The 27,594-nt window shown below is 32.1% G+C and overlaps 4 protein-coding genes across 5 annotated transcripts; 1 reads left to right on the top strand and 3 right to left on the bottom strand.

Moving 5' to 3' along the window:
- Positions 1–727: 727 nt before the first annotated feature.
- Positions 728–8,298, bottom strand: wapl (cohesin release factor wings apart-like). Its single transcript, XM_011638699.3, has 11 exons — positions 7,402–8,298; positions 4,734–6,445; positions 4,188–4,436; positions 3,722–3,970; positions 3,371–3,595; positions 3,050–3,272; positions 2,631–2,846; positions 2,357–2,536; positions 1,892–1,980; positions 1,649–1,750; positions 728–1,554 (listed from the first exon to the last, which is right to left on the bottom strand). The coding sequence occupies exons 1-11, from the start codon at positions 7,580–7,582 to the stop codon at positions 1,405–1,407; spliced, it is 3,576 nt and encodes a 1,191-aa protein (XP_011637001.2). The 5' UTR covers positions 7,583–8,298; the 3' UTR covers positions 728–1,404.
- A 5,440-nt stretch (positions 8,299–13,738) lies between these two features.
- On the top strand, positions 13,739–17,903 carry LOC105427140 (uncharacterized). The gene is made up of 5 exons (XM_011638757.3): positions 13,739–14,005; positions 15,381–15,810; positions 15,888–16,052; positions 16,471–16,673; positions 17,384–17,903. Exons 1-5 carry the CDS (start codon positions 13,921–13,923, stop codon positions 17,518–17,520), a joined length of 1,020 nt encoding a protein of 339 aa, XP_011637059.2. The 5' UTR covers positions 13,739–13,920; the 3' UTR covers positions 17,521–17,903.
- A 133-nt stretch (positions 17,904–18,036) lies between these two features.
- Positions 18,037–22,164, bottom strand: LOC148935981 (U-scoloptoxin(20)-Cw1a-like). The gene is made up of 3 exons (XM_089079394.1): positions 22,022–22,164; positions 21,325–21,436; positions 18,037–18,433 (listed from the first exon to the last, which is right to left on the bottom strand). The coding sequence occupies exons 2-3, from the start codon at positions 21,356–21,358 to the stop codon at positions 18,234–18,236; spliced, it is 234 nt and encodes a 77-aa protein (XP_088935520.1). The 5' UTR covers positions 21,359–21,436; positions 22,022–22,164; the 3' UTR covers positions 18,037–18,233.
- Positions 22,165–22,281: 117 nt separating this feature from the next.
- Positions 22,282–26,946, bottom strand: LOC105427111 (uncharacterized). 2 transcript variants are annotated; one of them, XR_967852.3, is made up of 5 exons: positions 26,789–26,946; positions 26,047–26,211; positions 23,310–23,495; positions 22,842–23,212; positions 22,282–22,523 (listed from the first exon to the last, which is right to left on the bottom strand). XR_967852.3 is itself a non-coding variant. In XM_011638700.3 (5 exons), the coding sequence occupies exons 1-5, from the start codon at positions 26,853–26,855 to the stop codon at positions 22,420–22,422; spliced, it is 819 nt and encodes a 272-aa protein (XP_011637002.2). In that variant the 5' UTR covers positions 26,856–26,946; the 3' UTR covers positions 22,282–22,419. The 2 variants fall into 2 exon arrangements, 1 of the variants encoding a protein (XP_011637002.2); XM_011638700.3 differs by having other exon boundaries at positions 22,916–23,212.
- Positions 26,947–27,594: the final 648 nt, after the last annotated feature.

Raw genomic sequence — 27,594 nt, forward strand, 5'->3', positions numbered from 1 at the left:
CAATTTTCGCATGCGCGGTGATGTTTCCGGAGATTTTCGAAAAACAGCGGGAAAATGTATGAAAGAGGGAATAAAAAAAAAAGAGTAACAGAGGATGAAAGAAAGAAAGAAAAGAGGAAATGAATTAAGAGGGATAATAGAAAGAAACGAAAAGGAAAAAGATATGGAAAAGAAATGGGAAAGAATGAACAAGATGAAATAAATAATAGGAGCAAGAAGATAAAAACATCAAAGGAGAAAAGCAAAGCATAAGGAGGAAAGACAGAAGAATAGAGAAAGTATCATTCATTGTAATTAATTACAAGATTTTGTAGTATTTATACTATTTTTTTCTCACGTATTCAAATACGATTTTCATTGAAAGAGAAAAGTTTGTAATAAATATGCTGAGAAAACAAAGTATTGGAAATTGATAAGGTCACGTTTATTGCTTGATTACACGCAATTGACCCTATGTAAACGGGGCAAATGTAATTATAATATATGCAACGTATGTTTAAAAAAAGTATTTTATTCTACATATAGATTCTTCGTATTGCGCCTTCGGCGATTTTACTACAAATATAACAACATATTACGTGCGTATCTCCTCGAGTTAAATTTTTATATACTGTATAGAACGCGTGAGAATATTTCGCATCGCGGTGCAATGCACTGATGTTTGTAATGATGTTCATAATGTTTGTAATTAGCACTATAATGGGATCCAATAATTCGAAACTGCAGATATAAGATACAATTATAATTTATAAATTTACATTTACAAGGCTTATATCATATCATTTTAACATTAAAATAATCTTACACACATTAAAAAAAAAAAGAATCAAGAAAACGAAAATGTTACGTTGAATTTCAGCGAGTTACATTTAATGTAACTATGCCATCGATCAATTAAACTTTAAAATAAGGGTATAATTTAAAAAATTGATTGTACAATATTAAGATTTCATATACAGAAAGTAAATTGAGTAGGCTGACAAGAAGTTTATCATATTATTAACTCTTCTTGACAATCTCTCAACTTGAAAAAAAAAAGATGATTGTTACTTTGAATCATCAGCGATACCGTGTAGACAGTAACGATATAATTGTGATAAGTGCCCTGCAATTATAATTACAAGATGTGTCCCTATAATTCAAAGCTATCCTATTTTAGATTTATAAAACTAGGACATAACGCTAACTTTCGTAAATAAGGAAATAAGACGAATCGGTAATAATAATGAAACCTACAGCAATAAATTACGTAAGTGAATAAATATGTATCAAAATACATGAATATGAAACAAGTCCATCCATATTGAATAAAAAGAATTTTTTTTCTGTCGGACAAATACAACTTTGGCTCTTCATGTATGCCAGATGAAAGAAATGCTGTCAGGTGCGTGCATAACATATTGATCAAGATGAAGTTAAGTCAAGCATCGTGTTTGTGTCCTCTAATGCTGGTAATGGTAACTCATTCTTCTCTTCCTCGATTCTGGCATCTGACATTTTTAGGAACTTGATTACTTTCTCGGTAGCAGCGATTCCGCAACTACTTACTTCGTTCTGAAATAAATACACGTGATAAAAGACCACTATCATAATATAATTTCTGAAATAAGAGAGATATAATACGCGATTTTTCCATATAAATACTCACCGATGCCGTTAGATTCATGAAATTGAAGAATTTTTGAAGTACAGATATCATAGTGGCGAAGTTCTTGTCTGGTAGTCTACTTCGTACTAGTGACTCGTACTCCTAGATAATAAAAAGAAATTATTAAGAAAAGAAGTTTAAAATACTCAAATTTTATATGTATTATTAGATAAAACAGGTAACCGAGATAATCATATTTTTAAATTATATAATTATATTTATATGATCACATTTAATATTCACTTTGTTATCCATTATTAAGTATCCAAGTAACAGCACTACATATGCTCCAATCAATGTATGTTCCATATGTCGTCCAGCTTTTTGTAACACTACGGAATAATAATCTCATGTTATTATAATCATAAGTAATAAATGTATCTAAGCCCGAATAAGATGCAGATTATATCTTAAAATAAACATAAAGTTCTCTCTTTTGTTGTTTTATCTTTTCAATAAGAAACGTTAAAGTTTTAATTTTCAGTATATAAGTATACTTTATATAAGTAACTTTTTTTATAAGAATTATAATATTTAAAAATAATCCAGTAATAAATTAAGAAAAGATCAATAATTTCATTAAAAAATATATCATTAAAATTTGACTTTATGAGACATGATTACAATTACACAAATCATTATTAATATATAATAATTTATTATTAATGTATAAAATCTCAAACATAATATTGCAAACATAATACGAACATTTTGTGACGGTCTCTTCAATAAATTCTTCCTGAGATTTAGTAGTGGTTGATACTGTTTCTGTTTGCTCAGAATCTTTCTTTCCGTCTAGAATTGCGTCTGTTTTTTGTTCTTCAGCGCGCGCAAGTTCCTCTTGCTTGTAAAATAAATCGATTAACGATGCTACGCCATTTTCTTCCACTAAAATTACGCAGATAGAAAAAGAAAAGATTACTTATTTTCTCAATTTACTTACGCTGTATTAAAAAAGTGTGTGAATTGTAAAAATATTTACTATCGAAAATATTCTCCGACGATGGAGGTGTTTTCGATTCGATAAGAAGTTGCTTATTATCGTCACACTGCTCTACTAAATTTATCAACAAGATTAATGCCAACATCATCATGTCAAATCGTTTTTCTTCTGGGAGTGATTCAGGCACACGTAATAAAAGAAACAAACTACAATCCAAAACGCCAACTTGTGCGCCGACTGATTTACTACCAAAAGCTGTGTAAAAGAAATATATTACTTTAAAATGAATAATTTTATATAATATTATAGAGAGATATAGAGATATTTTATTAGCAATAAAAAATAATAATAAATGAATAGATGAAATAAATATAGACTACTAACGGCTATATTTAATTTTCCTTCATTAACATTGATAATATTGAATTGGTAATATTGAATTTTTTAAAATATCTTACATTGTCCGTTAAATCGATGGGTTAGATTGATAAGAACTTTAATAATTGCAAAAAGACATTCTCTAACAACAGCACCAATGGAACTTTTATCACTCGGATCTGTTGTTGGATAAACGGGAATTTCTCGCCCACACAGGTGATATAAACTAGCTAACGTGCTTACTAATACCCCTTCCTCATATTTTAATAAATACACTTGATTTTCTTCATTCATATGAGTTACCTAAAAAAAAACATTGGCACATTTAGCTATTCTTCATCTTCATGACACGGTGCGCGCAAGCAGAAAAAAGAGAAGGAAAAGAAGAGAGTAACACTTACATTTTCTAAGACGCGTAAACATCTGTCAACTTTACGTAATTTGTCTAATAAAGGATCTGTCCAGCCAGATATTAAAACATTCTGGCCGTTAATATGACGGTGACATTCTCGAATCGTCTTTACAATATGTTCCAAGCCACCTAATTCTCGTAACTCTTCTTTGAACCATTCTCCAGCACGCTTCGATGTAAGACTCAAAAGTGTTTCCATCGCGAGTTGACCAACCTATGAAAAGCAGCATGTTATGAATTATTTGAAAATAGAAATAAAAAAACATAAATATGTAAAAATGTACGGATATATGAAAATAAATATGAATGCAGAGCATGTCTACAGAAAAAAAAAACTTACAGTAATATTATCTAGATTCAAATGCTTGGCATGTCCTTGAGCTTGTATATCAGCACATAACTGACGCACTTTTTCTTTATTTTTCAGCAATTCAGCATGACTGAGACCACAATCATCAAGAGCATCTTTATGGCTCGCATCAGATTCTAATAGACTTAACATTAATTCCAAACAATCGCGATCAAGATCCATAGCTAGACGGTCTTGACTTAATACAAACATTACTGTAGCTGTGCATAAACCAAGACTCTGCAATAATAATGACATCAATATACAATTATTATATGCACGTGAGAAAGTCAAATTCATAAGAAAAATATTTAACACAAGAAAATCGCAAATGTGGAATACGAAATAACCCGTTTTGGTAACTTATATAATATTGGCAAAGCATTTAACGTGATATATAACTGATGAATGAATACATAAAGATAAATAGAATTTTGTTATGTGCGAGCATTTATACCTGATCTTTAGTTGCATCATGAAGAGCTTTAAAAAACTTGGCAACAGTTCCATGAGCACGCACGTGCATACGAAATGCAGGAGCCATACATTTACTTGCTAATCGTATGGCTGAAAGGCAACGAGTAGCATTCGGATTATTTTCTCTCAGAGTGTCCAAGATATATTCCACATCGTCATTAAACTCTTGAAATTCTCCACTTTCTTGTATTTGATGAGCTTTCTTTACATTTTTTACTACCGTATAGAACTGCAAGATAAAATAAATGTTAAATAAATACGTATTGAATAAAAAGTTAATTACATAAGATAATTATATATGACTTTTTTACATTTTTAATTTAATGTTATATAATATTTTGGAAAAACTAATTATCTCTATTTATCAATTTGTAAGAGGAAAAAGATCTTTTATCTATGACTTTATGATAAAGCTTTATGATAAATTTCCCAAGAAAAAAATATTTCATAAATATATAAAAATGATTATATCGTATTATTTCATATTTCATAATTTATTTCGTATATTATTTCATAATATACTTACCCCTTTAACTTTTTTACCACAGCGAATACTCGTGATCGCATCAGTTTCATCCTCGAAGTCCGCATCAACCGTGGGATAAGTCACGACTCTTGTCAACTGCGAGGGATTGAACTCCTCCTCGTACGCCACCGGTCCAGTACTGCTGGAACCAGAGGCAGTGGTTGGCGTGCTGTTGCCGGTGTTAGGCGTATCCGTAGCAGTGGATTCTTTGTCGCTATCACACCACTTATGCTTGTACAATGCCCGTCTCTTATTTCCATTCGTCGCACCCGTTGAACGACTTTTGAAGATACTACCTTTCTTAGCGGCTGGCTTGGTCGACGAAACACTCGTCGACGGTGGATCGGAAGTCTGCGATTCCGAGACCGTACTCGTCACGTGCAATGGTATTTCACTCTCGACATTCCCAGCACCTTCACTGTCGTCACTGCCCGAAAACCAATCCTGATCCACCAGAGTCTTGGCCGCGATCTCGACGGTAGAAGTGGAGTCAGTGGTTCCACGGATTATTGGTAGTTCCGGCTCTGATTCAGGATCAGGCTCTACCTCCGGTTCCGGTTCGGACTGTTGTGCGACCGCAACAAGTTCAACTACAGCTTCATTGGTCGAGATATCTATGGAACAATATTGTTCTACTTGATTCGCAATGCTCTCTGGCGTCGCCTCTTCCACATTTTCCATATTGTCATTGTCATCCGCGTTGACGGCCTGTGCCGGTGATGGTGTTTGGGGTAATGGTGCTATTGGTGATGTTGGTGGCGGTGGTGGTCTTGTGTCGGAATCACTCGATAATATATCGATCAGCTCTTGAGTGGTGGTTGGCAGTGGTTGATCACGCCCGATCAATGGTTCGATCGTCGGTTTAGAGGAATACATTGAGCTGCAATCAGTCTTAACAATATCGTAATGAGAGATAAGGGTGTTATTGGAGTCTGTCATTGATTTTCTCAACGTTAGAGAGAGGCCGGAACCTTGCGAATTGGGAGTGACTGGGGTTGCCGACGGCGCCACGACGGAAGTCGTTGCCGTTGGATCCAAGTGCAGATTCTTGGCGCGACTGCGAGTGGTCCTTCTCATGTCCGAATTCTCCAATGGAATCGACACAGTGGAAACAACAGGTTGATGCACGCGTAGGGATCTATGATCGGATTTGAGCGACGTCTCTGTATTGACCTTACGTTCGATGTCTACTTTTGAGGGACTAGCAAGAAGAGTGGAAATTCTGTAGGTATCCGTCTCTGGTTCCTGAGGTTCCTGATGCACGTCCCCACAAACCAATCGTGCTGTACCTTTGCATATTCTTAGCACGATTGGCGGTTTGCTCTCCTCCCGACTGGGAGTATCAGGTGTACTATCTAAACTTTCTACTACTTTCTTAACTGAAGCATGTGACGCTTTTGATACAGCCTGCTGCTGCTGTTGTTGTTGCTGCTGTTGCGGGGGTTGCTTCGGGACACGAGTTCGTCCATATTGTGAATCAGGTACTTGTCTGTAAATTGCCACATTCTGGCGAGATTCTTCTACAACAGATGGTACATTCCGACTCTTGAAAAACTTCTTCGGCTTAACGACTGCCGGAGATGCATCCGTCTTGTTGTCCGGATCAGTCTCGAAAGAGAAGGGATCCTTTCCAGGATTTACGCGATTCTGATTGCCATAATCGAGTTTCATTTTCTTCGCGCCGAATGTATTATGTATATCATCTCTTCTTCCTGAAAATGGAACAATTTTGCAATATTGAATTTAATAGAGAGATGTTATATATGTTTCTTTATATTATATAAAAGATTTTCTCAATAAAGATTAAAAATGACCCTTTTAAATATATAATAGCATTTTTACAGTATTTTAAATATATTATCAATATTCTCAATATTAGTCATTGCTTCTATAAAAAAATATTTAATAATTTTTAACAATAAAGGTATCAGATAATTTATATATAAATATTCATTCATTTACATATTCATGTGCAAAATACATTTGGATATAGTCAATGTAACATGAAATATAAAATAATTTCAGTTTGCATTTCTAATTTCATTCTACTAAATTAATTTATTACACAAATTAAACTTTGTCAAATAGAGCCATCATCGTTTAACAGAAATTATATCATTGGCATAGAATCAATTGATTATGCCAGCTTCTAAAAATAAATTCTGTCAATTTATATTAATTTTTACATTAGAAAAGTGATACATAGGTGATAAAAATTGATGATACATAAGTGATAAAAACTTTTTAGAACTGTAAGTAGAACAATCTTATACAACTCCTGCTGAATCTGTTACATTCATTATTATTATCACAGCTATATATGATGATAGTGCAATACCATTGTTCCAAAATATAAGAACTTTATACACAATTACAAATTTGCAAATTTTCTTCTCTCTTTCTCAATTGTAAATACATTATTTCTTCGAGATGTACCGTTATTCTAAGGTATAAAATTTGATAATCGGCACGGTATAAAATCACGGTAAAAAAAAAACCAAAGGTCATACTGTTTATAAGACTGTGGTGCAAACAATTCTTTCCGCGATAACGGCAAGATCAATGCGCGGGCTCCCGTAAAAAAGAGAAAGGAAAAGAAAAGTGTTCGTAAAAGGCAGCGGCGTGAGCATAACTACGTCTAACGTAAACACTAGCGATAAGTGCATACCGTTGATATTCGTGCTCCTGATAGACGTGAAGGATGTTATACCCCATTTGCCGACAGTGCCCGCGGACTTGGCAGCCGACGGCCGATTGCTGTTCTCCCGGAAGAGGTCGAACTGGATGCTACCGGGCGTTACACTGCTGACCTTGCGGCTGTAGGACTTGGTGTAACTGCGGGACGTCATTGTGCGCTCGTCTCGTGATGCCTCTTCGGCATCTCAGGGGGATCCAGGCGATAATGACGCAATCTTATCCTCGTGCCCGTGCGCGATTGTGAGTGGCCGAGCGCCGCGCGCGCTCTCGACGGGGGTGCCGCGACCGGGCCGAGCCACGGGGCATCGACGAGGTTTGCGTACGGCGAGGCTACTTCGGAGCGGGACCGTCGAGCGCAGCGGCGAACGGACGTTCAGCTGCGGCGAGCCGCGGTGTCCCGCGGCGATGCGATAACGTACGAAACAAACGCCATATTCCGACAGATCACACTCCGAACTCCGAACTCCGACGCGCACGAACGGACAGACGCACGGACGCACGCACGCACAGACGGACAGACGGACAGATGGATAGATGGATGGATGGATGGATGGATGGACTGCTCGCTCGTTCGTTCGTTCGTTCGTTCGTTCGCTCTTATGTGCGACGCCGAGATGACAAATTTGATTAGCGATCGGAACAATCCTACTCGAGCGCTAAGCTCCTCTAATTTCTCCCTCGGCACTTACTGCTGACAATCCCGTTTCCTCGTTGCTTTTCCGCCGTCGCTCGGTTACCATCAATTTTTCAAACTCGTGAGGATTATTAATCATCACATAGATCTCGAGCCATCTGCCGATGTTTTTCGTTTTGGGATTTAGATACACGTACTACAGAGATGCATATATGTATGTACATGTATTATACATAGGAGATAGGAAGGAGAGACAGTGTTACATATATAGTGTGTAGAATTACGCAGTATTTGTCGCCTTCGCCAATAGATAGAGCTGTATATGCGGAAACGCGTCTCGATTATCTCGCAAAAGTTCTATGATGATGCGGACAGACGTGGGCGAGCGCTACGGTGTAAGTATGGATCTCTAAGTATCGGTCCACAACAGGTGATTTAAGCTTTAAGAAGTAAGAAATTGACCAATTATAATCGAATATGAAAAGAATAATCGACTATGATTAATCAATTTCTTACGACTTAAAGATTAAATACTTATTGTGGACCGACACTAAGAAAATGTTGACGCTGGCTAATTGGCCAGCGCGTGATGTATCAGCGTGAGACTTAAGCCTAATCTACAATGATATAACATAAGGCTATAAGGCTGTAAGGCGTGGTTGTAAGAACCTACTTAAATAAATTATTTTTATTTCTTATACTTAACAACCTTACGTTACAGTATAACTGTGCTGTATACTATGATATAAGGTTATTAAGCATAAGAAATGAAAATAAGGGTTGGTTTATGGAGTCCGTAATCTGTTAACTTTTCATCGTAAGCGTAAAAAATTGACAATCATGATCGAATTATAAAAAAATAATCGACTATGTTTCGTCAATTCTTTACAGTTACGGCATAAGTTAACAGATTACGATCTCCAGAAACCAATCTTAATTCATTTAAGTAATTCTTATACCTTACCACGCCTTAGTGTCGGTCCACAATAGGTGATTTACGCTTTAAGACGTAAGAAATTGACCAATTATAATCGAATATGAAAAGAATAATCGACTATGATTGGTCAATTTCTTACGGCTTAAAGATTAAATATTTATTGTGGACCGACACTTATAGCCTTATAGTCTTATGTCATTGTAGACTAGGTTTTAGTCTTATAGCATTTTCAATTTGTTGACCCGACACCAAGTCGAGTCGAGTCAGATCATAAATTCGATTTGAGACTCGATGTCTACAAACATGGCGGAAGATCTTCTATCTTTATATTTTCTAACCTCTATCAAAAAATTGATCTTTATCTTTCAATTAATCTTTCAAGTCCTATTAAATAAATAATAAGAATAAATAAGGTCCATAACAATGAATAGATTAGGTAAGAAATTAATATTATTGTTAGTAATATAATTATCGTTAGATGCGAAAAGAACAGACATAAAATGTTAACATGTTGTATGATACATAAATTAATCGTAATCGTAATTGTAAAAGTATATCTTAAATAATGATTCTTACAGAGAACAGCAAGACAAATATGAAAATAATTCGAGATGAAAATAGAAAAATAATCAGAACGGCCGAAAGGATTCTATGCGAATATCTAGATAAATATTTTATTAAAAATATATTATGAAATTAATATGTTTTCATCATTATCCAGATATTCGTATAAAATTCCTTCGGCCGTTCTGATTATTTTTCCATCTCAAATTATCTTCATATTTGTTTTGCTATTCTCTGTAGAATCATTTAAGATATGCTTTTACGATGATAATTATGTATCATATGACATATTAACATTTTATATCTATGTTTTTTCACATCTGATGATAATTATATTACTAACAATAGTATTAATTTCTTATCTAATCTATTCATTTTATAGATCTTTTTTATTCTTATTATTTATTTAATAGAACCTGAAAGACTGTAAAAATCAATTTTTGAAATCTTTAATTTGATTCTACTCTATAGTACGGATTAAATTTAATATGCTGTTTCCATCGGAAATAAAGTAGAAGTGAGAATTCATATGTACTTGACCCGAGAAGAATGCCGGTTCGAAGAATTATTATTTTAAATTGTATTTCGAAGAGTTTTGAAATGCAATTGAAAAGATTTGTGAGTCATTCAGTTAATTGTAATTAATCATTTTTATACCATATACTTAGCCCAAGAAATTAATCGAAGATAAATTGGACAATGTTCTTGTATGGAATTGTTTGTATAAAGAGTTATGAAATGTCATTAAAAAGTTTTGTGAGTTATTCAGATAATTATAATTAAATATTTAAGAGTCAGCAGGAGCTACAAGTCAACTCATTTACACCTCATTTGTACGGTGCAGATACAAATCTGTATTCTATCATATTTTATTTAAGTAATATTTTCTCGTAATATTTTGGGGAGCGTCCCAGATGCGCACATTTTCAATCGGATACACCATTCACATCAGCCGATGCCTAGGAATTTTCTAGTGAGCCACCTATCAAAAATTTTTTTATTTATTTATTAATCGACCAATCGGCAATGTGTCCGATTGGACCTTACTCCCAGAAGAGGGATTCGATAGCACACAACGCTAATTGGCCAATTAAATATAAAATTTTCTGATTGGTGGTCTATTGAAAAATTTCTAAGCATCTGATGTGAGTAGATGTGTGCTATAGCACTGTGTGTTAATGGGACTCTCCCTCACTCCAGTATATCTCTATGGCCGGCTGCACACAGGACGCAGAAAGCGGTAGCTTTCACAATGCGATAGCCAATCACTGTCTTATTTTCTGATATATAACTTCGTTACATATTAAAAAACAAGACGGTAATTGGCTACCGCGTCCTGTGTGCAGCCGGCCTAACTTCGTAACAACAATGTCGCTACGTAGCGACAATCGTTGCTTGCGCTGGCGATACTATAACGAAAAAGCTATTCTATAACACAAGCTAACAAAACAATATCGATACAAAATGTGATTTCGATGTCGTTATCGTAATGAGTATATTTGATTTCATATAACTTTTTCGTTGTAATATCGAACCAATGAAATCTCTTTTTTAACATCTTTTTCTGATGAGTTTAGGAATAAACTAGTTTAAAAATAAATTATCGATAATAAGATTATAAACTTATAGTAAAGTGGGAAATAGTAAAAGAGATAAATAAAGTCTGTGCAATGTCAGAGTCTGTAGAAGAGATAAATAAAGTCTGTGCAATGTCATAATATATAAATAATTTAAGTAATATATGAAAAAATATTGATAAATTACATGTAAAATTGATATTAATTACTAGCAGTTCAATTGGCCAATGATTAATTATTTATTTTGAATGTTAAAAACACTGTTGTTAATGTTATATATTACAACAGGTTACATAGAAAATTAATACATAATTTTTTTAAATTATTAAATATAATTAATAATAATAACAATAATAAATTGTTAATAATAATTAATAATTATATTTAATGTAATTTAATGTAATTTAATTATTAAATAATATAATTATTTAAATATAATTATTTAAATTTCTTTTTTTTACATAATTTAAAAAATTTTTTTAAAGTAACATATTCCATGCCAAATATCCTTCAACCATTTTACCTTAAAAATAAGAAAAAATCATAACTTTTTATCTAAAATTTTTTATAAAACACATCTGATTTACATTGCATATAACTCATAAGTAAATATAACCTATATCTATTTATTTATTTAATATCTTTAGATATTATAATATTGATAATACATTGCTTTTAATTAAATTATTTTATTGTAATATTACTTTTTGCATGCTCTTCTTAACATTTGATATGTTTAAAATAAGTTTATGATGTTTATATATTTAAATTATAAAATTATACTATACTTGCACACTTCCATATTATTATTTGGAGCTGTTTCGGAACGTTGCTATTGATTGATGTCTAGTTATGTTGTCGTTATGGCTTATCGAGAGATCCGATACCCCGCGATATCTTAACGACAAGATTCGTACTTTATCGATACTTTACGACATTTATCGTTACATTAAATTACAGAATACCATTTTTCGTTATAGTGTCGTTAAATCTGCATAACGAGATCCCTAGCTAATGAAATTGTCGTTAAGAAGTTAGAGAATTGGCCTATAGGACACCTATTAGTATCGGTCCACAATAGGTGATTTAAGCTTTAAGAAGTAAGAAATTGACCAATTATAATCGAATATGAAAAGAATACTCGACTATGATTAGTCAATTTCTTACGGCTTAAAGATTAAATACTTATTGTGGACCGACACTTATGGAAATGTTCGAAATCGATTCCGATCGGAATTATTTCATTTTTCCCCAGATATTCTTAGATAAGTTATTATGGACAGTCAGATCGTTTCCGAATCGATCGAAAAGTTTTCACAGCTCTCTCGAGCTATCGAAATGTCGAGTGACCGTTTGACCACGTCCCGATTGACCACTAGCCACTCACGGTGCTTGAACAGTGGAAAAATTCTAGACACTGGCCTCATGAGTGGCTAGTAGTCAATCGAGATGTGGTCAAACGGGTGTCACCTGAAATGTCGATTCCGATCGGAATGAAATAGCGAAATCCAATCCAGTGATAAGATGCGTAAGCCAACTTAACTAAATGTGTTTATAATTAGAGAATCGTGATAACGGTAAGTATTAAAAATATTTTTAATATTATATTATGTATATCTTTAATATTATATGATATACTTTTAACATTAAATTAAATATTTTTAATATTATATATATTATTGCATCCTTTCTTTTTTTATATTATAGTTAGCAGTAATATGCCGTGAGAGAGAAAGGCAGCGTTTCGCTGAAATTCACGCAAATAAAATAATGAGACGAAGATTAAGTGATATGTTCGATCCATTTGGTCTGCCCGAAAATCAATTTACGGACATATATCGACTAACTAGTAAAAGATACACATGTAAACGGATATTTTAAGTCTAGCTAGCTTTTTTTGCACTGTAATTGGTCGTAACAGTTCATTTCGCTCGTTCCTTTCGTTCTGCTTACGTTCATTCCGCATCTAGAGAAATAAACGGAAAGCCGATTCCGCTCGGCATCCATAAAAACGTATGAACGAAATCGCAATCGGAAACTCGCCAATCTCACAATTTCGATCGGACTCGTTAAAATTCCATAATAGATACCCAGTACTATGGCTGGATTCGCGCATATGCGCGCATTTATCTATAGTTCATGTCACGTATACTATAACAAAATGCGCGCATATGCGCTTTACGGAACCCAGCCTATATAGCTCAATGGACTAAGGAGTTTAACTGTGCATATAGGTCTATTCTTTTTGCCTGAATTAGTGTCGGTCCACAATAAGTATTTAATCTTTAAGTCGTAAGAAATTGACCAATTATAGTCGATTATTCTTTTCATATTCGATTATAATTGGTCAATTTCTTACTTCTTAAAACTTAAATCACCTATTGTGGACCGACACTTAGTGTCGGTCCACAATAGGTGATTTAAGCTTTAAGAAGAAATTGACCAATTATAATCGAATATGAAAAGAATAATCGACTATGATTGGTCAATTTCTTACGACTTAAAGATTAAATACTTATTGTGGACTGACACTTAATTGTACTAGTTCACAGTTTATTTTTCTTTCTTACACTGGAGTGCAGCCAGTTCAGCTAAAAAGAATAGACCCCATGTATCAGAATTTTCGTAATCCGTGACCGTTGCAATAACGTTGGAGGTTAAGAGCTGCAAAGCAAAAGCATTTTTCTGTGCTTGCGCCACGTGATCCTTCGATGATCTGAGTGCGGCAGAAGAAATCTTCTTTATATAACATAATTTAATTATAAGATCTTGTGGAAAATGAACGCGGCGTGGAATTTACCTATCCTGGAACGACCACCGTACATAACTTGGCAAATCAGCCCGCTAGATGCAAAGAAACTGGGTAAAATTTTAATCCATTGCATGTGTATATTTAAGAGACTACGGATCATAGAAAGGAATTTAAAGCACCTATTTCTCTCTTCGATCAAAAGGGAGTAATTATTTAGAATAGCCTTGTCACTTCCGATTTTGATAAAATTAGGCTCAATCGATGCGGTTTCGCTCAAATTAAAAGAATCTAGCAGAAAAACGTGGCGGTCTGCCTCGCGAATCGAGATATTGAGCGTTAAAGTTGACCAGTTTTTTAGTTAGCTGATAGAAAGGATTTCGCAAAGTCCTTGTGGAAATTTATTCTATGGAAAGTAAATCTATATCGGAATCGAACAATAATAAACCTCGTTCTGCCCCATAGCATGGCGGGGAGGGAGAGTGGATTTCGCAAAACCCTTGTGGAAATTCATTCTATATGGAAAGTCGTAAACTCATGTGGAATCGAACAATTATAGAACTTGTTTTAAAACAAAATTTATAATTATACAATTTCACAAAAATTTAAAAAATCGCTCTAATATTGCACGGAGCGACTGAAATGCATGCGCATGTCGATATATTCAGTCGATATGACAGGTTTCCTAATTCTGAACAACGCAAATTTTAACGACTAATATCTCGGTTCGCGGGGCAAAGCGAAACTTTTTTTTGCCAGATTCTTTCATTTCGTACAAAAATGCGTTGAATGAGCCTAATTTTATCGAAATCGAACGAAAGGCCCTTAAACTTAACATTTACCGATTATTTTTAAGTTAACTAAACAAAATTATTTTTTATATATAAATATATAATATTTAGATTTTATATTACGTATAAAATATATTTTATAAAAGGCCCATAGCGCATGCACATGTAGCTAAAGTACACATAGCGCTGTATCGAATCGCTATGACAGATTTCCTAATCAAAAAAGTGATCAACTTTAACACTTAATATCTCGATTTGCAAGGCAGACCGCCGCGGTTTTCTATCAGATTTTTTTTATTTTGAGCGAAACCGCGTCGATTGAGTCTAATTTTATCAAAATTGGAGATAACAAGGCTATTCTAAATAATTATCCTCTTTTTTTTGAAATTCTATTTTTTAAATAATTATTCTATTTTTATAATTAATAGAGTTGTTCTTCAGATTCTCATCTTCTCTTGATATCATCCGATTATTACGTTTGTGCATTATAAAAAAAAATCTAAAAAATTAAGAAATAGAAGAGGTATAAAAAAAATATATATAAACAATCAAAATATATTTGAGCATTGACATATTTTGTTGCTTGGAATTAATTAAAAAAAACTAATTGATTTGTTTGCAATTTTAACAGCTTACAAAAAGAGTGATTATGGTTATGTAAATATATTTAAAAATAATATATTTGCTCCTGTTTTTAGGTGTAGATGTAACACGATATAAGACAGTACTCGGTGCAGCAATCCATGATCTGAGTTCAATAACTTTTTTAAAGTTGGATGCTGCAGTCCTAAGTCGTCTAATTTATCGAATGAAAAGAAAATTTCGGAACGATAAAGGTTTCATGTACATGGTCAAATTAAATAAGGCGCTAGTTAACTGTTACAACATCTTCCTGATAAAAGAGTATCAAACTTTGCGGTCTGATCTCAGAATAGAGGATGGGTTGTATATTTTACCGACCCGACAAAGACTGGAATATACGCTTGTGAGAACACAAGGTTTCGCAAAGCTCATGGACCGAATAGAACAGAGCGCCAAATGCAGTGGTCATCTCTTGAAAAGCAGAATGAAATCTGGCCATGCTTGGAGCATTACTCTAGTCGCTTATGCCAACATAAGCAGAATTTGGTATTGCATAAATAAATTGTATAAATATAAACTTATATTATTTTTTTTTCAATCAAATAATGTAAATTTCTTTGCAGGCTCTGCTCTAGAGCTATACTCAGGAAGTGTTGCAAATGGTATAATGAGTTGTATCAATGTGCGGAACAGTTTAAATACATCGGTGCAGTCTGGTTTCCAAAACATCAAAGTTTGCCATGTGATTTAAAATTATGGTTGTCTTTAAGCTGGATAGATGACTTAGAGTATGTTATTTGATATCTTAATTACTGTAGTATAGAGAATATTCAAGTTTACATATACTAGATTTATCAAGAAGCCAGTATAGAATTGGAAAAATCCTGAATCATTTCTTTTTTTAACAAAGAAAATATCAAATGAAATTTATTAAATTATTATCATTTTTTAAATATATTTATGAGTCTCATATCTCATAGTGTAGGAGGAAAAACAGACAAAATGGAATACAGCTTACAGATAATATGTCTATCAAATGGAACTGGTTGGCTGAATTATCTAATAATTATCTAATATCTATTTTGTTAAAAACAAAAAATGATTCAGGATTTATTTCATTTAGAAAAAAATAAATTTAAAAACTTGTAAGAGAAAATTTAAAAATATGAATAAAATAAATTGCAAAAATATTTTATAATATTTTAGCGATTCGCAAAGTAAGTTACAAGATTGGCAAAAGATATTTGGACTTCCAACTGAAGCATGTAATGATATTAGTAAAATGAATTTTATTACACATCACAAAAAGACTGATAATTCAAGATTGACACAAGCTGTTGAGAGTGCCTCAGTTGATAATATATTAGACAATATGTCTACATCAAATACTGATACAAATGATATTGGAGGTATGTATCGATTAAAATAATATTGTAAAATATTTTTCTTCTGTATTATGTATATCTGTACTATACATACTAATCAAAATTCATATGAATTAATTTTTATCAAGTTTAGGTTTAAGTATTTTATTATGCTAAAAGAGAAAAGATTACATCTTTCATCAGAAAGAAATATTTTTATTTACAACATATAGATAAAACATATGTCTAATAAAGTAACTCAACATTATTATAATAGTTTATTGAAGTATATATAGAATTTATGAAAAACTGAAAATCTAAATAGTTTTTCATATATAAATAATAATTAATTAATATTTTTTGCAAAAAATTATAAAGTTATAATCTTCATATTTTGATGATCTCAAGATTGTTAATGATTCTATATATATTATATTCAGAAATGTTTTTTCTCTTTTCTTTAGAATTTTTTACACATAAATAATAAAGTTTTAATAAATTTTCTTTTCAATGTCATTTCATAATGTGGATTGTATTTTTTATGTAAAAACAATCTCTTGATTTAACATCTTAAGTCTTTACTTTTTTCAAACACTAATATAATACTTTTTGCATAAATAATTAAAGATAGTTATATACTTAGACCTAAACTCTCTTAATAACATAAATAGAACTAATAGTAACCAACAGAAAAATGAAAAGAATATAAAAAAGAAATTTTCTATATATTAAAATCATAAAATTTTTTGTTGTAGAAGTAGTAGACCGAAAAACTTTTAATAATAATTTACCAAAAGACAATCCCTTCTTACAAATAAAACGCCAACGCAAGAATTCTAATGAAAGGAGGAAAGAACCAAAAATGAAAAAAAGAAAACAAATTGAGAAATAAAAAAAACTTAATTATATAATTACAATGTGGTAATTTATGTACAAAACCAAAGACCATAAAATAGCAGATTCAGTATTAGTATATCTTATATAAAGTCATTTCAAGTGTAATTTAATTACACAATTATGAACGTCAAAAACTTAAATGATATGATTTAACTTAAATATAATTTAAATAAATTATAAAACTTGAAATGATTTTTAACACATATAGTATAATTTTTATAGTCTTATTAGGCTGTGCGAGATCATGATATATTTGATTATAATATAGATTAAGATTTTTATATATGTAATATACGTTGATGTAGTCTAAGAAAAAAATATAAAAATTTAAGGAAATATTTGTTTTATATTTTGTTAATAAAAATGTTATTGGTTTTATACGTGCGTATATCATTTAATTCTCTTAATAAGATTACCTAATCAAAAAGTAAAGACCCTTAAGTAATGATGTACATACAAAATCGGATAAAAAAAAAGATTTTTGTATTGTACAAAGAATTATATCCGAATATCTGCTGCTAGGTAATACCTTTAATTTCAATTAAGGGCATTGACAAGCGAGTTATCGAAAGGGAGAAAAGGGAAAGAAGCTGCAGGAGAAACGAAGGGGCATTATGCGATTTTAGTTGAACGGTGTGCATGGAGAATAACATTGAGCAGTAACTAGTTTATATCGTGGGATATTCCATAATTGCGTAGGCGCGATGATTAAGCGTCGTAGGCCGGGTAAAGATGGAGCGCGTATCTTCGCGGTCTCATCCAAAACTTTAGACCGAAGAAGTCGGAATGTCTCTTCCGCATATTGTTAAAGCAGCAGGCGCGGAACTGCCGGGTGCCGCATATATCGGCACATTCCCGTCCACACTGATCACAAGGAACGGTCTCGCCGAAGCTCCATAGCGCGCATACTACAAAAATGAAATTATTAAAGAGCAAGAATCGTAATGAGTAAATCTATCTGTTTGATAATTGCGCTAATGTTTTTCTAATTATTATTAACTATAATATTTAGTATATATTTATTTTCTAATTAAAATAAAAATCGTTTGTAATATTCAGTATGACTTTTGTAATACATCGTTAAATGCATTAAATATAATGATTATGTTTTTTCTTTCTTCATAAAATAATTTGACGTTGCGCGCATTTTTCAAAAATCTGATTACCGAGAATAATAATGATTTCAAATACTTTAAATATTTCCAATAAATTTTCTCAATATTAAAAAAATATAACGATAAACGATCAATAATTAGAATACAATTTTTATTGCGCATCGGATGGACGAGAGAAAGTTGTAAAATGCGAAAAGAAGTTTAATATAAGTGTAAGTATGCCACAACGCGATGCATTTATGGATGGCAAAGTGATGGCAAAGTCGTTGATGTTCGGTAATGAATGTCAATCAAGTAATTACAACTTATTCCGATCGTATTACGTGAACCAATGCATATCTTTACGTAATTTTCTTCAACTTTCGGAATTTTCAATCCGGACTGTCATTAGTCGGTAACTTTAGTAAACAATTTTTTAATTTAATGATTCCGTCATAAAGATAGAAGAAATATTGATGTTGACATATTAAAAAATCTCATTATTTATCTTACTATCACATCATTTTTTGTAAGTTTAGTACATTTGCAAAAATATATCTATTAGACAAATAAAAATTTAATAAAGAAAATTGAATATTTTTTTATATATTTATATATTCATATTTTTATGAATATAATAGTTTAATTATAAACTATAAGAAATAATGAAATATAATGAAATATACTAGAGTGAATAAGCTGGATAATTATGATTTATATATTATTTATAATTTATTTTTAACACAACAAAAGTTTTATTATAATTTTACTGTAATTTTAGAATTGTCATACTTCTTTTTAATATAATTCTAGAATATTAATAGAAATATATTGTTGCGCTACCACGTCTTCGTATTCCTGTGTTGTCGATCGAACGGGGAGCAATCCTTGACAATGTTGTTGATATTGGGAGAGATTGTAAAAGTGATGGAGACTATTATTGTATAATTCCGGAAAGTCTATTAAAGTTGTGTATTCTTTTGTATTATACTGTCTAATCATTTCGCGCGTGAGTGCCCGAGTGCGAATGCGATTGTCGGAGTCGCACGGAACGCGAGGTGAACGCAACAATACTTATGCCTCGACTTTTTTTTTATGTTAATTATACAACGTTAATTTACCGTAATTTTATTTTGTGATGTTTTTGTGTATCTTAATATCTTATTCTAATGTTTAAATAATCGATAAGATATAATTTTTGCCATTAAGCAGATTAATAAAATAACTCCATTATGTCCGAAATGTCGCAAATTATGGAGGCATTGAACGATTAGCTATTTTTAGCATAAACTGTAATAACCCACTGTTCCTATGAGATCAACGTGAAATCCAGCGATACCACTTTTGTCTTATCGCTAAGACTGTTGATCCGACTATCTCATAAACACAAAAGAGACACCGTAATTATTCACTTAGCTTCTCTTTGAAATGTCAGCCATTTGTAATTAAAGCACTTTATTGCAACTAGTATTGTTCACAACATTATGCGATATTATATATTAAAAATGATTAATATACATAAAATTTGTAAGACGCAACGTGTGTGTGTGTGTGTGTGTGTGTGTGTGTGTGTGTGTGTGTGTGTGTGTGTGTGTGTGTGTGTGTGTGTGTGTGTGTGTGTGTGTGTGTGTGTGTGTGTGTGTGTGTGTGTGTGTGTGTGTAGGGTGTCCGGTATCGGTCATATCATCTCTCGTGTGCAGGTAGAGCTGGTAAAACTGAGTAGAAAAGTCTTCTATCATTTTACAATTTTCGCGATAATTATCGAGTTATTAATTATTAAAAATCACCATATTAGCCCAGCCCACCGGCAAATGCAAGCGCGCGATAAGATATTCCCGCCCGGCGATCATCATTGCTAGGTGCGCGAAGAATTATTTTCTTCGATATATTAGCTATAACTATTGCCGCTTGAAGTAAACAATTCTTCACGCGCCTATCAACGATGATCACCGGGCGGGAGTATCTTATCACGCGCTTGCATTTGCCGGTGGGCCGGACTAAGACGGTGATTTTTAAGAATTAATAACTCGATAATTATTGCAAAAATTACAAAATGGTAGAGGACTTTTCTATTCAGTTTTACCAGCTCTACTTGCATACGAGAGGAGATATGACCGATACCGATGCCGGACACCCTGTATATATATATATATATATATATATATATATAATTATTATTATTATTGCAGAAAATATGAATCATTCTCCTTCTCATCTCTCTTATCTCCTATAAATTAAAGAAAAAAATTTTTTTTATGTGAATTTTTTCTAGGACTTTTCTATTTTTCTTCTATATGATTTTTCAGATATATATGAGATACATATGAGATTTCAAATATTTAAATATGTATATAATAAGAAAAATATATTTACCCAAATATTGACATCAATATTATTAATTCCGTTATCGGCATCTTCGATATTGAAAATAAGCACGAAAATGTCACATAAATATACCGGTATTATCTAACCAAGAATTAGAATCTCCTATATATAAAAAAAAAGCAATAAACCATGTAAAACGAGATACAATTATCGTGATAAGTTTTTAAAAATTTTGGAATACCAATTCCAATAAAATTCAAATAAAATAATATTGAAATAAGAAATATATGAAGTATATGTCTCTGTGAAAGAACATATAAATAATGTAAGTCAAGATGATAATCAAAATACGTTTACATAATAAGAAAAAATTCTATTACCTGCGAGAAAAAGTAGCATCCAAGGGTGATTCATTTTTAAGTGTTTGCAATTAATGTTATAATGACAGCTTTTGTCGACGATAAGCTCGATGATGACCTCAGGACGTAAACGCTGTATTTCAAACGATGAAAATATGTTAGTGACAAAATCTTAAAACGAAATCCATGAAAAAATTGTTTATTTTGCCATTAGATATCAGAAAATCTTGATAAAATGTAAGTAGTATGCATCTTGAATAATGTCACTATATTACATAAATCGCTTTCTTTCTCATGATTAATATTTCACGATGTTTTAACTGCAACATTTAATTGCAATTTAAGATAAAACTAAAAGATTAAAACTTTTAATAAATATATTTTCATTAGCGATACTATTAAAACGCGGCCCGTTTATATTTTATCTTCATATAATAATATAAATTTATATCGTGTATAAAAATAAAAATATATACATAAAATGCAATCAGTTATGCAGTCTTAAAAATTATAAAAATCGTTAAAAATTTTCGATCTACATATATGAATGTTTTGAAAGATCGAAATGGAAGTAGCACTACAAGTAAAAAAATATGAAAAATGATTTTGAAATATCTGGATTTAACATTGGTAATTGATCAACCAAGAGTAATCGGATCAAATATTACAAACAAATAATAAAGACGTAGAGAGAGATTCACTGCAGGTGATTACTTACCCTTTACAGGTGAGTGTCGAGAAGCGAATGATAATCTTGACAAGTACCGCTACTTCTAGATATCTCATCCCCACTATCCAAGATTATCTCTCCCACCCCCGACGCACGCAAACGCTTTGTCGTTTCGATATAGCGACGTCTGCAGAACGTTACATCACGAATATTAATTATTAACATTGATGAGTGATCGAATCCATCGAATTCAAGCAAACACACATCTGTGTATATTTTTGGGAAAATGAAAAAGTAGGTCAGATAAATGATTTAAGATGAAGTGCTTTTATTTTATTTGTTTTTTTAGCACTAGAAGAGAATTAATGCGCGAACTTCAAAATTAAAATACATTAAATATTATTTCCCTGGAGAATAATTTGCAATTAAACCAGTCTACTTTAATTCTACGTGAATATTAATCTAAGAACGATAATGTAAAGGACATCGACAAGCAACATCGCGTAGTGCCTCCCTTGTGAAACATTTGTGCGATAGGGCAATAATTGCGCTGAAACATATGAAAGAAATATATATTTAATAAACCTCTCATCTATCCGAGGAACAAAAATAGCATTTTGTTAAAACTCTGACAGAATTTAAACGTATTTAAAACATTTCGTCTGATTCTCAGCAAGTTGTTATAAATTTTTCTAAGCTTACACTTTTTATAAACACTTCTTATTTTTCTAATTTTATTAATATTTTTATTATTCTAATTTTTCATTTTGTTAATATTTACAGTTTGACAATCCTGTCAGAAGATTATTGTTTTATCATTGAAACTTTTACAATAAAACAAATTTTTATTTTATTTCTCATTCTTTACTTTAGAAAATAACTGGATGCGATGGAAAGTTGAGTAACGGTAAGCATGCTCTTGTTAATCGGAACGATTCGAACTGGGGTAGTAGACGATTCTTTCTCGGCGCTTGTACTCTGTTTCGGGGATTGACATTTCACACTCGACAACAGCGGGGTCTAATGTGTCCTCGACGACAACGTCTAGTGACGTTCGGAGATCACCCTTGTACCAGTCCGTTGAGGATTTCCGATTGTTGCTCCCGCGGCTGTTGCTCTCGATCCCTTCGACATAGAACTTTAAGAACGGCCGTGGTCGTGCGCCCGTGACCACACACGTTAAATTCATGTGAGTCCTGTTGAAGGGGTAAATACGCACCATCATGTCGTTCTCCGGTACTTAAAGAGAAAACATAATCGTGAATTCAATGATAACAATCAACTGCCGAACTCAAACTAAAAAAATTTCGAATCAAATCCTCTCATATAAACTTACTATAAACAATCATTTTTGACGAATTGCTCGCTTCGTCCTGAAATGTACTGATTGCGCACGTGTATTCTCCTGTCATGTCCATCGTAACAGTCTTCAATCGTATCACCGAATGCGAATACGGGTTCTTCAGGATTTCAGCTGGATATTCCGCGAGTCCTTCGATGATTCCGATATCTTGCGGTGGTACTTGCGGCAAAAATATTCTCATTATAATATATCGAATTTAGATTGAAATATATGTAATAACACTTGGAAAACAAACTGGATTTATTAAAAAGATTTATTAAAAGTTATTATGCATAGCCCAAAAAAATGAAATTTTTGGGGAATTTTTTTTTTTTTAGAAACACTCAAAGATTTTTTTCGCAAATAATATAGTATTTAAAAGTATATATATTTTACAACTTATACAAATTTTTTCAAGGTATAATATTGAAAAACACACGAATAGGCACTCTTACGAAAGATGTTTTTTTGAAAGTGCTTTGCGATGAGCACAATTTCTCGAAACTGGCTCATCTGGATCATTCAGAAATTCAAAAAGATTTCGTTAGTATATGCTCTAATCTTGTCCTTGAATGATCGATTTTTTTTTAAATTTCATTTTGAATAAAATGGTAACCGTTAAATAAAAAAGTATGATTTTTATATGACTAAATGTTTTGTTTTTTGTCAATTAAAAACAAAAATTTCATTAGAAAAAAAATCAATTGTTCAAGGACAAGTATTTGATGTATAAAAGAAATCTGCAAAATTTTAGCCCGATTGGTACAGCGGTTCTCGAGATATTTTGCTCATCGATTCGTATGTTTGAAAAAAATTTGATTTCGAGAAAAACGCAATTAAAGTTTCAGCTTCAAGTTCTCACATAAGTGAAAAAATACTTTTATTGTGCAAGTCGAACTCTTGTATTGCTATCGATCAAGCCTATTTAGAATTTGATCGGTTTAGCTGTTATTGAAATCCGATAATTTCGGATACTTGCCGAAATTATTATCTCGCCGACTCGCGTAAAGTCACACGGTAGTGTTCTCGGTTAACTTGACCGAGACACTACCGTGTCTCCTGATATTATTTTTCAACTTACTCAGAATCATCTATTCCAGGCCCATAAAGTAAGCCTTCTACTACTGAAGCTGTCTTCAAAATATCAATTTATCCATTAATATTAATTCCAGTTTTATATAGAAAGAACCTTGCCTCGGCAGTTACGGCGTGTTAAGTACTTTGTGCAGCGTACCTTTTAAACTCATATAATTTTAATTCAAATCACTTTAAACTTTCAGAAAATATTCTTTAGATGATATAGTTTACGAAAATAAATATTTTCAAAAATCGATTTTTTCGACTTATACAACTGCATATAATCCCTTAAAGAGATATTTCCTTATTTCTTGGAAATTAAATATTGCATTTTTTTAATTCTGATAAAAATATGAACTATTGAGATAATGAAAAAAATAAAAAATTATAATTCGTATATTTGTGAGTTGTTTCTATACAAAATTAGCTAAAGATAAATTTTTTTAATGCAAAATATATTCTTGTTATTTTCTTGTAAAAATTAGATATTTAAACAATACTAGCATAAATTATTATATTAACAAAATTGAGTCATTTATATATTTGTGGTTTTTCTAGATCTATTTGATTTATATTTTTTTTTTCTTATTTTTCTTATAAATTTTAAATTTAAACATACTTTATATTATTTTTATTTCTAAAATGTTCAATATTTTAATTCTGCAAAATTTGTTTGATGTGTAAAAATATATGTTCTACTTTATTTATTAAATGTTTATTAAATTAATTTACTTCATATTTAATCAATCTACATAATTTAACTAATTTTTTGTACTATATTTCCATATCTTTAATTTATTACATTATTATATTATTATATTATATTATTATATTATTATATTATTATATTATTATATTATATTATTATATTATTATATTATTATATTATTATATTGTTACCTATGTCATTTACAATCACAGAGGTATTTCATGCATCTGAATTCTGGCATCACTGTTTACTATTTTGTCACGTATTTTGGGGACTCAATTTCTCAAATGTTTATTTTTGTTTATTTTATAGGAAAGTTAATTATTCCAAAATTCGAAACAGTATTATAAAAACTGTTGTTTGATAAAAGACATTAATTTATATCTATGTTTTCAAAATTTTATTTTTAGCTTTTTTATAGTTTATAAGAAATGCAATCTAAAACAAAAAAATATGTCGGTATCAGCGACTTTCCTCTAAAGCTAAAAATCTCTGGCCTCGTATTATATTTTTCTCAGAAAATATTAAAATAGATTCTTAGAGATTTCTTGTAATATCTTTAAATATTTATAATTATAAACAAATTTTAAGGGCTAACTTAGACTCTGAGTATCCGCAGTTGCGAAAAGTTATTATAAATTATAGATAAAATTATCTAGTTAAGAATCAAAGTATCTCCTTTTTCCTGTGCACCGATCTGACGCAAGCGAGCTGAACGGGACGCCACGATTGATATTTTAATTTTTTTTGCTTATTAGAATATCACAGTATGCTAACACGGAGCTGCGACATTTCTCTCCCCATCATACGATATCCGCGCGACGTTTCAATACGCGACAGTTCCGATGTAACGAAGTCCGCCGATGGGTAAATTTAATGCGCAGATCCGCACGACCAACGTGTAAGTTATAATAGGGTCGCGTGGGCGGTAAAAGTATAAATTACTTGGCGGAATCCACTGATAGATCTGATACGCTTCGTGAAACCATTTGATTACGAGTCCGTTCTCGTCCTCGTCAATCTCGTAAATGCAGATCAGGTCCACCGGTCCTGTGCCGTTACGCACGACGAGCGGCACATCCAGGGATCTGATTGAGGAACCATGGGCACCTGCGAAACATTTTTCGACAATACAATTTCAGATCGACGATATGTCTTGTGTCTAAGTTCGCGCGTTCCTATAATCAAAGATTACTTTAATAAGCTATAGAAATAACTCATTCAATTATGGTTCGTAAATAAAAACTAAAAGTTTCAAAATTTTCTCAGCTTGCTGCGATTTTTGTTTGAGTTTCGTTACATTAACTGTTTTAAAAACAACTACAATTTCTCGGATTGTATCGCGTTACTACTGAATTACTACTGAATCGGCGTCAAGCGCGTTTAAAATTTTTGCTAAGAATCAAGAAGAGAGGAACGATGAAACTTCTGAGCCGCGGGAGAACGAATGGCAGATAACACACAGACGTCGAATGAAAGCCAACGGAAATTTTTTTAAAAAATAGGAGTAGCTCTTATATCTTGCGTATCTTGTATTTTCTTGGAGAATACTGCTCCGCCGTGTTCATCCTCGCGTTGCAGATTATATCCCGATTAAACGCTCACGAAATTCAAGATAAATTTCATCACCGACACCTTCCGTTCGAATAGGCGCGTGAATCTCGCGAATCGTCGCGACCGCACTTACTCGAATAGCATTCGAATAATTGAAGAACGATTATCGAGAGCGAGACCGTGCGTGCTATCGACGGCATTCTTTCTTCAAGGTCCCTTTTCACACTGGTGCACAATTAAATACGGCTCGCCTAACTCATGTTACACGCCATAGCCGATACGATTCTGCGCAGCGTGTCATGTATTGCCTCTCGCATCCTACACACGCTCCGTACGCTCCATACGCTGCTTCTTGCTGTCTCGCAAAAAAATAAACGGTAAATTCGGTAAGAAGAGATCCCTGATAATCAAGGAATACAGACTCTTTATTTTAGCAAGTTACATTTAGTTATTTTAGTCGAACTTTATATATGTTTAACGCGCCACGTAATTTCATTTCAATATGTACATATGTACATATCAAGAATAAAGATGTTTTTAAAAGATGAGAATGTCTTTTTTTTTCTACGTGTTTTTCCTTTGAGAGATTTTGTACGCGATACCTTTTAGAAGGCAAACCAGTCGACTCTGCGAAATAAAAAACAAAAAAATAAAAAGGATTGATGAAATTACAAATTGCTTTTTAACATTTCGTTTACGTTATTTTCTATTATTTCAATTTGCATTTCTTAAAAGCTTCGTTCCATCACTTCTGTCATTCTTCCCTTCTGTCGTTTTTCCCTTGCTTTGCCTCGATCCTTTTTTATTGCCAGAATAGTTACGTGGTCAAAAAAAGAACTCGCAAGAAGTTTATTAGTTTCGTAAATTTGTCGGTGAATTAGTATCTTCTTAATTCTATATGAAAAACTGTCTTGTCTTTTTTTGTATCTATTAAAGTAC

The sequence above is a fragment of the Pogonomyrmex barbatus genome, unplaced genomic scaffold (assembly GCF_055798465.1).
Source record: "Pogonomyrmex barbatus isolate J1 unplaced genomic scaffold, ASM5579846v1 scaffold3, whole genome shotgun sequence".
Taxonomy (NCBI): domain Eukaryota; kingdom Metazoa; phylum Arthropoda; class Insecta; order Hymenoptera; family Formicidae; genus Pogonomyrmex; species Pogonomyrmex barbatus.